The following is a 10,215-nucleotide window of genomic DNA, read 5'->3' as shown; positions in this document are numbered from 1 at the left end:
AATGGTCTGGGTGTGGTAAATACTTATCATCATCATTTCCATCCCCATCGTCATTGTCATCATCATTTGGTGGTTCATCATGAGGAGGGTTATCATTTGGTGGGTCGTCAAAAGACAACGGGCATTCCCTGGCATCATGAGTAAGCGCTCCACACTTCTGACAAAAGTTTTTGAGTCTTTCATAATGAAACTTGAGGATTGTGTTTTCACCACCAGCAAATTGAAAGTTCCTCTGAAAACGAAGCGGCAAATCGCTGTTCCAGTTGATACAGATACGCACAAACTCCACCATGTTTGCATTTTCGTTGAAATCGACATTCTCAACCAGTCCTAACTTTGTTCCAATGTAGTTGACCATAGCAGAAGCTAGTAGGTGTACCGGAATTCCACGCACCTGGATCCAGAAGGGTATTTCATCGCCTCATCCGAAATATTTGGATACCATCGATGAACCGTCACCATCCAGTCGTTGAAAGCCCATGGTCCCCGTCGCAGAACTAGATTGAAGCTTTCCTCTGTTTTGAAGAAAAACAACACTTTTCCATTTCCAAGAACACGACCACGGCATGATTCGGTAAATACCCATATCTTAGGCATTTGATTGACAATCGCTCTCAGATTTTGCTTCCTTGGACTGAGAACTGTGACAATCAGGGAAAAGCGGTTTAAGTTTGCCGCATGAACACAAAACTCCGGTGGGAGGGGAATTGGGGCGTCATTGATGCCCAAGTCTAAATTTTGCAGATTCTTACGAATGTAGTCACTCATGTTTCGATTAGAGAGGATTGAGCAAAGTTGCGTAAGAATTCGAAGGACTGAAGATGGATTTATATAGGTTGTTGGCCATGGCGGTTTTTCCCAACGGTTATCAATCGATAAAACCGCAAGAAAGTAACTGTTAACAGATAACTGTAACAGAGATAAACCGTCAAGGCAACAACATAAACTGTAATTGACTGTCGGAAGGAGACTCCATATCGGAGAAGGAGGGGGACGATGAAGAGATCCCAAATCGCCCCAAAAATCGCCATCCGAGCGAAGAATCGCCATACATACACTTATATTTGGTGAATTCTTTAATTAGGCAATTCCAGCGAAACAGACTTTTTCAGGGCCAGCCCCTTTTTAAGTTCTTCCAGTCCATTCCTGCTTTATTCTTTTCACGTTTAAAAGCGGGAGACCCAACAACAACCATCTTCCTCGTGAGACACAGATAAAGAGGAAGAACAAGTCTCTTGAGAAAATTTCGAACATGAGGGAGATCATTAGCATTCATATCAGACAAGCTGGTATTCAGGTTGGAAATTCTTGTTGGGAGCTTTATTGTCTCGAACATGGTATCCAACCCGATGGCACCATGCCCAGGTTCTAATTATATTCATCGCCATAGTTTATGACCGTCTTGATTGTTTATGGGTTCGAAAATTTGTTTTCTTCTTATTGACATGGCACTGATTTAGGGGTTGCAATAAAACTTTGACAAAGTGAATGTTTTTATAATTGGGTTTTACTTGAATATGGTTGTTTGGTTTTTTTTTTTTTTTNTTTTTTTTTTTTTTTTTTTTTTTTTTTTTTTTTTTTTTTTTTTTGTGCAGTGATAGCACTGTGGGTGTATGTCATGATGCATTCAACACATTCTTTAGCGAGACAAGCTCTGGCCAACATGTGCCTCGGGCTGTATTTCTTGATCTTGAACCAACCGTCATTGATGAAGTAAGAACCGGCACTTACAGACAGCTCTTCCATCCTGAACAACTTATCTCTAGAAAAGAAGATGCAGCCAATAACTTTGCTAGAGGCCATTACACTGGTTATATACATGTTCCATCTCTCTGGTTTTTTTAGTATTTTTGGAAGGTTCTTCTATTAAAGGAAGCTAGATTCATGCACCTTCGGGGGCTACCGAACTTTGCGATTTTAAACTGAAAACATATGTGCTAAGCTCGTGTATAATCTAACTAGTAGGGTATCATGTGCACCTAATTTTTTTGTCAATGAACGATGTATCACCTTAGAGTATCTCCATCAAAGGTTATAAACCATATCTTAAGAGTTGCTTAAGTTAAAAAATAAATCATATTAATAAAAAAAAACAAATTTACCTTAGGATCGATGCTTATGTTAGATGTTTTAGAGCAACTAAGGACCGAGGTTGTGTCGACATCTGATTGGCTGGGGAGAAAAATGATTTTTTTTTCTTACTCTCGTTTGTATCGCTCTCTCTCTCTCTTTCTCAGTTTGCAATTCAGAGAGAATGGTTTGGATTGGCTTCGATTTCTCTGGTTTCTTCTTCTATCATCTTTGGTTCTGCTCTCATCTCTCCCTTCTACAATCACCAGCGGTAATATCATTCATCAAGACAATTCTGAACCACGTTGATCGGAAACAGAGTTCCAAAACTGGAGGTCGGCGAAAGAGGCTCCAGTTTTTGATGGAAGATAGTGTGGTTGATGATGTTATAAAGAGGTTACTAGGAGCGAAAGAGGCTCCTATCAAGATTTGTGGTATTCATTTATCCGAACCACAAGTCTTTACAATTTTGTTCTTTGATTTGCTTAGATTACGTTTGATTATTAAAACCGGTTTCGATGTTGATTAGCTAATTAGAACTGTTGAAATTATTAATTTAGAGGAATTTTTACTATGATGATTGGTCAAACTTGTGTTTCTTAGATAGGAGAGCTTGGTTGGTTTTGTAAAAATGCGTATGAATCTGCTGCTTTGTGTGGGGATTGAGCTCCTTGATACGGTAAGAAATCTCCCCTTAGACACGACATGTTATAGCTGAGCCAGAGACATTTACAGTTTACATGAGGTCTGAACCACCAAAAACTAGGTGCGGGTAACATGATTCAGGATATCTAAATACTAGGTTCCTAGAAGTCAATGAAGTTTTAAATTCCTTGATTATATTAAGATTTTTATGGCGATACTCTATCAATGAATTTTAGTAAAGGCTTTTTTCTCGACAGTGCTAAATTTCCAATTACGTTGACCAGGAACTTGGACAGCTATGTAGTGTCATAATGGAGCCATTGAGGGATCGTGTAGTCACCAGCCTTCTTCAAGCATCACTGGTCTGTAGTTTAACCTCAGTAGGTTTATTTACATTTTAGACAAGGTCTCAAGTGTTTGCCTTTTAATTGAAAATATTTTAAATCTACCAGGATGGATTGCTTCGCGTGATATTAGATGGAGGCTAGTCACGTGTATTCCATCCAAACGAGTCAAAGCTGTTAGAAGAAGATGTAGAGGTCTTAAAGGTAACTAAACACGGATATATACTACATTTCAACTCCTTGGTCTCTTCAATCGGTATGTCTCTTTGTCTTTTTGGTCTTTCGGCTATTTGCATCATAAATTTGTATCATTAAATTGAACTAGAACTGTTAGGTAATTGTCACACTTAAACACTCAATGTTTGTACTTGATTGATTGCTTGTTATGTCACAATTAAACAAGCATTGTTGGTTGTTGTCACAGTTAAAAACTTATTGTCTAGTGTTAGGTTATACTCAATGTTTGGTAGTTGTCATTAATTGCTTGTTATGTCACATTTAAAAACCAAATACACTTACATCTCACCTCTAGTTATATATTATGTGTTTGGAAACCGCTAAACACATACCTTTCTTCTCCTTTACACACCTAAACAGACCATCAATCCTTCTTTATTCTCGGTCCTCTTTTAAACACAACCCAGAAACTTGCCTATGGACCCATTTAGTGAAGATCTAGGTTTTATGGACCTCTTAACTAGTAAACAAGAAAGCCACACTCTTCAAACCCATTCGGATGCTGAGGAGGGCCCTGTAGGTGAAAAGAAATCAAAGGAGCGTAGAAGGAAGTGGTCACACACAGAAGATGTGGTCCTCATCGGTGCTTGGCTTAACACTAGCAAGGATCCAATTGTTGCTGTCGATCAAAAATTTGGTAGTTTTTGGTCACGGATTGCAATTTATTATGCTGAAAATCCTAAGCTAGTTGGTGTAGAGAAGATGGCATCTTCTTCTAAGAACATTGAAGAAATAATGGATGAGTATTTTGATCATGCAATGGACAATTATTTTGATCAAGCATTCGAGAATCGTTTTGATCATGCAATGAATCAGTTTGCACCCGAGAAGAAGAAACGAGTCCACATTGAAAGAAAACGTGAAGAGGGTCACCAACGCTTATGGGATGATTATTTCCGTGAAGATGCAACATATTCTCCTAAAATCTTTCGTCGCCATTTCAGAATGAACAAACCCTTGTTCATGCGGATCGTCGAACGACTCTCAACTGAAGTTCCATACTTTGAACAAAGAAGAAATGGTCACGGAAGGCTTGGTCTCTCTGCAATACAAAAGTGTATAGCAGCCATTCGTATGATGGCATATGGTGCTGCAGGAGATTCATTTGACGAATATCTCCGGCTTGCTGAAAGCACTACGTTGTTATGTTTGGAAAAGTTCACTGAAGGAATCATTCATTTATTTGGATATGAGTACCTACGCAGACCCACAACAGAAGATCTTCAACGACTACTCAATATTGGAGAGAACCGCGGATTTCCTGGAATGATAGGTTCCATTGATTGTATGCATTGGGAGTGGAAGAATTGCCCGACTGCATGGAAAGGTCAATATACCCGTGGATCTGGAAACCCAACAATTGTTTTAGAGGCTGTAGCTTCACAAGACTTCTGGATATGGCATGCATTTTTTGGAGCCCTAGGTACATTAAACGATATCAACATTCTCGCTCGCTCACCAGTTTTTGATGACATATTACATGGTGTAGCTCCCAGAGTGAAATATATTGTCAACGGACGACAATATCATATGGCTTACTATCTCACCGATGGTATTTATCCTGACTGGGCTACTTTTATCCAATAAATTCGAATTCCACAAGATCCGAAAGCATCCTTATTTGCTACATATTTGAAAGCATCCTTATTCGAGCGTGCTTTTAGAGTCTTGCAAGCTCGATTTGCCATAGTCAAAAACCCAGCTCTTTTGTTGAATAAGGTAAAAATTGGAAACATAATGAAAGCATGTATCATATTGCACAACATGATTGTAGAAGACGAACGTGATGGGTATACTCAGTATGATACGGCTTCATTTGCACAAGACGACTCAAACAGAACTTCACAAGTTGATTGTCCGCATTCTACAGATATCCCTTCAAATCTCACCAATATGATGGGAAATGTGATGACCATTCGAAATGAAGTTCATGATAAAAAACTACATGATCGGTTGAAAGCGGATTTGGTTGAGCATATATGGAAAAAATTTGGCACAAATCAAAATTAAAATTAATCATTTTGTAATCTATTTTTAAAATGCTTTTATGCCATGTTTGTTTAAACTTTTATTGATTGCAATATTTTTAAGTTTCTAAAAGTATAAATGTGTTATAAATTTAAACAAAATACCATAATAGTTTACAATTACAAACAAAAATATTTTTAAGAACCTCAAATTTAACAACCTTTAATGGACCTATGAAATATTAAAGTTTCTTAAGAAGTTCTTAATTTTACTTTTTTTCAAAATTAAGAATAAAATTTGTTTTAAGATACTTTCATGACATTCCTTGATGGAGATACTCTTATATTTTGCTCACCATTTCATTTGTATTTCTTATGACGAGAAACCACGACATATTTGACCATGACTAGTTCATCTGCTAATTATCATGGTATTGAAATTTTGTTCCATCATTGCAGTTGGGAGGGAAATTGTTGACACCTGTATTGAAAGGCTGAGGAAATTGGCAGACAATTGCACAGGGTTACAAGGATTCTTGGTGTTTAATGCTGTTGGGGGTGGAACAGGTTCTGGTTTAGGTTCTTTACTGTTGGAACGCCTGTCCGTAGATTTTGGAAAGAAATCTAAACTCGGTTTCACCATCTACCCTTCTCCTCAGGTACTACTTCCACAAAATTCCATTTTCGATTTTTAACAAAATATGGGTTTTACGGCTGAACATATCGCGTTCAAACTCTTTTTGTTTGTCTCAGGTTTCTACAGCAGTTGTGGAGCCATACAACAGTGTTCTTTCGAATCATTCTCTTCTCGAGCACACAGATGTTGTTGTTCAGTTGGACAATGAAGCCATATACGATATATGCAGGAGATCTTTAGACATTGAGATGCCTACATACACAAATCTGAACCGCTTGATCTCCCAAACCATCTCTTCTCTTACAACCTCTCTATGGTTTGACGGTGCCATCAATGTGGAAATCACGGAGTTCCAGACCAACCTTGTACCTTACCCTCGGATCCACTTTATGCTCTCCTCTTATGCACCTGTTATTTCATCTGCAAAGGCCTACCATGAGCAGTTCTCAGTCCTTGAGATCACGACTTCCATGGTGGCCAAATGTGACCCAAGGCATGGGAAGTACATGGCTTGCTGTTTGATGTATCGTGGTGATGTTGTGCCTAAGGATGTCAATACAACCGTAGCTACCATCAAAACCAAGCGCACAATTCAGTTTGTTGACCGGTAAGAGCTCAGACTAGTGTTTCTTTACCTCTTAAATCTTCTTCTATTACACCTTTACAGATATTTGGACATATTAAAATTTAGGTGTCCAACTCGATTCAAGTGCGGAATAAACTACCAGCCGCCTTCAGTTGTTCCAGGTGGTGACCTTGCGAAAGTTCAACGAGCGGTTTGCATGATCAGCAACAATACTGCAGTGGCGGAAGTTTTCTCTCGCATAGACCACAAGTTTGATCTCATCTATTCAAAAAGAGCCTTTGTCCATTGGTACGTAGGAGAAGGTTTGGAAGATAGAGAATTCTCGGAGGCCCGTGAGGATCTTGCTGCCCTCGAGAAAGATTATCAGGAAGTTGGTGCAGAAGGAGCAGAGGATGACGACGAAGAAGGTGGTGATTATTAGAAAGACACATGAGTGATTAGCCATTGTTTCTTTCTTGTGACGTACATCAATTATGTCTATGTGAATGTGATCTCTATAGTTATTTTGTGATGTTTATGGGTCTTCTTTAATTTATCATTTGTGTGATAATGATGGATTGCATCAATGGTGCATGTTAATACAAAGTTTCACGGATTCTTTTGTGGTCTAATTTGACATGTCAAATGTCTTTATGCTCTATCTATTGTAAAGATGCTTGTCAGAAAATGTACATAGTAAACAAATCCATGTCTACACCTCATCAAAATTGAATCTTACATTCAAAGATTGTGATACGAAGTATGGACTCACGTATCAAAGAAGAAAGGCCATTACGGCCAAGGCTTAGTTTTAATGTTTCCTTTTTATGATATGTAAGGTTTTGATAGTTTTCCTTTTAGTCTTTGCTTATGTCGGTTTATAGAGATCTATATAAAGATCTCTACAACATCAATAAGAATCAACTTCCAAGCATTAACCTTATTCTCAAGGGAGACTAGGGTTAAGGGAAGTTTAAGCTTTTACGTTCTTTGTTTTCTAAGTGTCTTTAAGCAACTTACGACGGTTCCAGTTACTAGGTCTGCAGCAAAGCTACAGGCTCATAACATCTTGGTATCAGAGCAGACTGATTCAACGGGAGAAGGGGCGATGACCACATCACAATTCGAGAAAGTTAAGAAGATGCTCGAAGACTTGACTAAATCGTCCGGACGTACGCAAGCTGACCTGGGTGTGACAGACTTCAAACGTACACCAAGCTGCACTTGAGTCCATACAAGCGGACCAGCAGGAGGAGCGAGAGCAGAATAAATCAAGGATGGAGGAGGTTCGTGAAGAGCAAACCCAGATCAGAGAAGTTATGAGAGCCGATAAGCAAGAAGTCTTGGAAAAAATTCTTTTTGTGGCCTCGTAGGTGGGAGTGGAAGCAGAGGAGGCTGAAAAAGACACAGCATCAGTTTCTTAATCAGGAAAAAATAACAACACCAACGGAGGAGATGGTAAAGGCACTTCTTCTAGTGGACCTTGGGCACAACGCTCTTTGGGAAGAGAACATGGTCACCGATTGCAAGATGGTGGTGGAGAATGGTCGATGAGGCCAATTGGGGAACTTCCACAAGAAGAGCGATCCACTCACATGAAGGGGGACGTGAGGGTGCACAAGGAGGTTGTTTGGAAAGGTGGAGCTGCAGGAAGAGAGAGTGACGGCAGGGAAGCTGAGAGAATCGTAGTTCCACCGTCTAAGATGGAATTTCCAGTATATGATGGGTCAACGAATGCTGTTGAATGGCTGCAGAAGTGTGAAGACTATTTTGAGGATCAAGGTATCTACAACGATGATGCGAGAGTGCGTTAAGCAACTTTTGTGTTGTCTGATAAAGCACATCATTGGTATACCAATTTACGAAGGTTAATTAAGCATCGATTGGGTTGGGCAGAGTTCAAAAAAATCTGCAAAAGTAGATTTGGCAGAGCAGATGCAGTAAATCCTATGGGTGAGCTAAGTAACCTATGACACACAAGAACGGTAGACGAGTATTGTGAGCAGTTTGAGGAATGTTTGGTAAGGCAAACAAAGCTAATAGGGGATCAGCACCTATGGCAGTTCTGTGTGGGTTTAACTGATTCCTTGAGAAAAGAAGTGGAGTATTTGAGACCCGAGACAATATTTGAAGCTATGGAATATGCAAGGGACAATGAGTATAAAATCGAGAATGACAGAAGAGTTTGTACTTTTGGCGGACACACAGCCCCAACCACATGCTATTCAAACCCAACCTCAACCGGTTATCGAGGAACTCAAGTGGTAAAAGGTGGAGAGGCTTCTCATATGGGACCAGCGGTGCAGAAACAAAATTCACAATAAACAGTTTGGAAAAAGTTAACAAAACCTGAGATGGCTGAAAGAAGAGCTAAGGGACTTTGTTTTAACTGTGATGACTTGTATGGCCCTGGTCATGCTTATAAGGCAGTTTTGTTCTATATTAGACCCCTCTTGGAGGGAGAGAATATGGATGATGAGCCCTTTGACGATGAGGACATCAATCTCTCCCTTAATGCTATGAAAGGAGAACAAACCGAGAGCACTTTGCAAGTGAAAGCAGACATTGCAACTGGAACAGGATGGACATTGTTGGACACAGGGATTACTCACAATTTTATTCAGAGTAGTGTAGCGGAGAAGTTGGGAATACCAATACGACGGCGGCCGGGAAGGTTCGTATCTCTCGCCGATGGTGGCAAGTGTGTAATCGACGGGTTGTGCAAGGATCTTCCAATGATGGTACAAGGACACAAGTTCACGGTAGACTGTTTTGCGATTCCGTTGAGTGGGTTTGATGTCGTTCTCGGTATTCGCTGGTTGAATGCCTTAGGACGTGTGATATGAGATGGTCCAGCACATACTATTGAGTTTACTCATGCAGATACTTTGATCAAATGGCATGGAGAGGCTGAGGAAAGGAAGGACCACAATTCTAATTTAAACTCCATCCAGAATGATACACTTGAGGACTGGTTCAATAATGGGGAGGAAATTTTTATTACAGGGGAGAAGACTGTAGTTCCTATCACTAAACACAAATCAGTTCGCCGCTTAACAATGAAAGCAATGATGATGCAAATTTCTTCTGAATTACTGGGCAAGTTGTTAGTGGAGTTTGAGGAGTTATTCGATAAACCAACATAATTGCCACCTCAACGAGCTTGTGATCATCGTATTCGGCTGATTCAAGGAGCCAACCCTATCGCAGTTCGACCGTATCGCTACCCTCATCTTTTAAAAAATGCCTTGTCTGAAGCTCCTATTTTAGCCTTGCCGGATTTTTCACAAGAGTTTGTTGTGGAGTGTGATGCTTCGGGCAGTGGCTTTGGAGCAGTTATTCATCAACGAGATCACCCTATTGCATGTTTTAGTCGGCAATTAGTAGCTCGTCACCATAAACTTGCAGCATACGAAAGAGAACTCATTGGTTTAGCTAAAGTGGTGATTCATTGGAGGTCTTGCTTATGGGGCCGTCGATTCTTGATTCGCACAGACCATTACTGTTTAAAATTTTTGTTGGAACAACGCCTTTCTACGTCTCCGCAGATCCATTGGATTAGTAAGCTACTTGGATTCGATTTTGGGGTGGAGTTTCGGGATGGAAAACACAACAAGGCAGCCGATGCCTTATCTCGACGTGATGAGGAGGACCATGCAGGTCAATGTGAGATGTATGCACTTAAAGGACCTGACACGAGTATTTTTGGACGACTGCGGGGTGAAATAGAGAGGGATGCGAAGCTCGCTA

At 40.0% G+C, this 10,215-nt stretch overlaps 2 protein-coding genes across 3 annotated transcripts; both read left to right on the top strand.

Moving 5' to 3' along the window:
• The first annotated feature begins 1,163 nt into the window (after nucleotides 1-1,163).
• On the top strand, nucleotides 1,164-7,124 carry LOC104773561 (tubulin alpha-1 chain-like). Its single transcript, XM_010498196.2, has 5 exons — nucleotides 1,164-1,365; nucleotides 1,596-1,810; nucleotides 5,723-5,922; nucleotides 6,017-6,507; nucleotides 6,592-7,124. Exons 1-5 carry the CDS (start codon nucleotides 1,253-1,255, stop codon nucleotides 6,905-6,907), a joined length of 1,335 nt encoding a protein of 444 aa, XP_010496498.1. The 5' UTR covers nucleotides 1,164-1,252; the 3' UTR covers nucleotides 6,908-7,124.
• LOC104773559 lies at nucleotides 1,833-5,354 on the top strand. 2 transcript variants are annotated; one of them, XM_019242699.1, is made up of 4 exons: nucleotides 1,833-2,504; nucleotides 2,674-2,749; nucleotides 3,000-3,077; nucleotides 3,168-5,354. In XM_019242699.1, exon 4 carries the CDS (start codon nucleotides 3,714-3,716, stop codon nucleotides 4,881-4,883), a length of 1,170 nt encoding a protein of 389 aa, XP_019098244.1. In that variant the 5' UTR covers nucleotides 1,833-2,504; nucleotides 2,674-2,749; nucleotides 3,000-3,077; nucleotides 3,168-3,713; the 3' UTR covers nucleotides 4,884-5,354. The 2 variants fall into 2 exon arrangements, with proteins under 2 accessions (XP_019098244.1, XP_010496497.1); XM_010498195.2 differs by lacking the exon at nucleotides 2,674-2,749 and having other exon boundaries at nucleotides 1,837-2,504.
• Nucleotides 7,125-10,215: the final 3,091 nt, after the last annotated feature.

The sequence above is a fragment of the Camelina sativa genome, unplaced genomic scaffold, assembly GCF_000633955.1.
Source record: "Camelina sativa cultivar DH55 unplaced genomic scaffold, Cs unpScaffold00574, whole genome shotgun sequence".
In the NCBI taxonomy this organism is placed as follows: domain Eukaryota; kingdom Viridiplantae; phylum Streptophyta; class Magnoliopsida; order Brassicales; family Brassicaceae; genus Camelina; species Camelina sativa.
Note: the sequence above shows the minus strand (reverse complement) of the source record. Positions and strands in the feature narration are given on the sequence as shown.

Bases quoted from the DNA above. Each gene is read 5' to 3' on its own strand.
- LOC104773561 (XM_010498196.2), top strand. From the start codon at position 1,253: ATGAGGGAGATCATTAGCATTCATATCAGACAAGCTGGTATTCAGGTT. The intron at 1,811-5,722 runs GTTATATACATG...CCATCATTGCAG, and splicing joins TGCTAGAGGCCATTACACTG to TTGGGAGGGAAATTGTTGAC. The intron at 5,923-6,016 runs GTACTACTTCCA...TGTTTGTCTCAG, and splicing joins CCATCTACCCTTCTCCTCAG to GTTTCTACAGCAGTTGTGGA.
- LOC104773559 (XM_019242699.1), top strand. From the start codon at position 3,714: ATGGACCCATTTAGTGAAGATCTAGGTTTTATGGACCTCTTAACTAGT.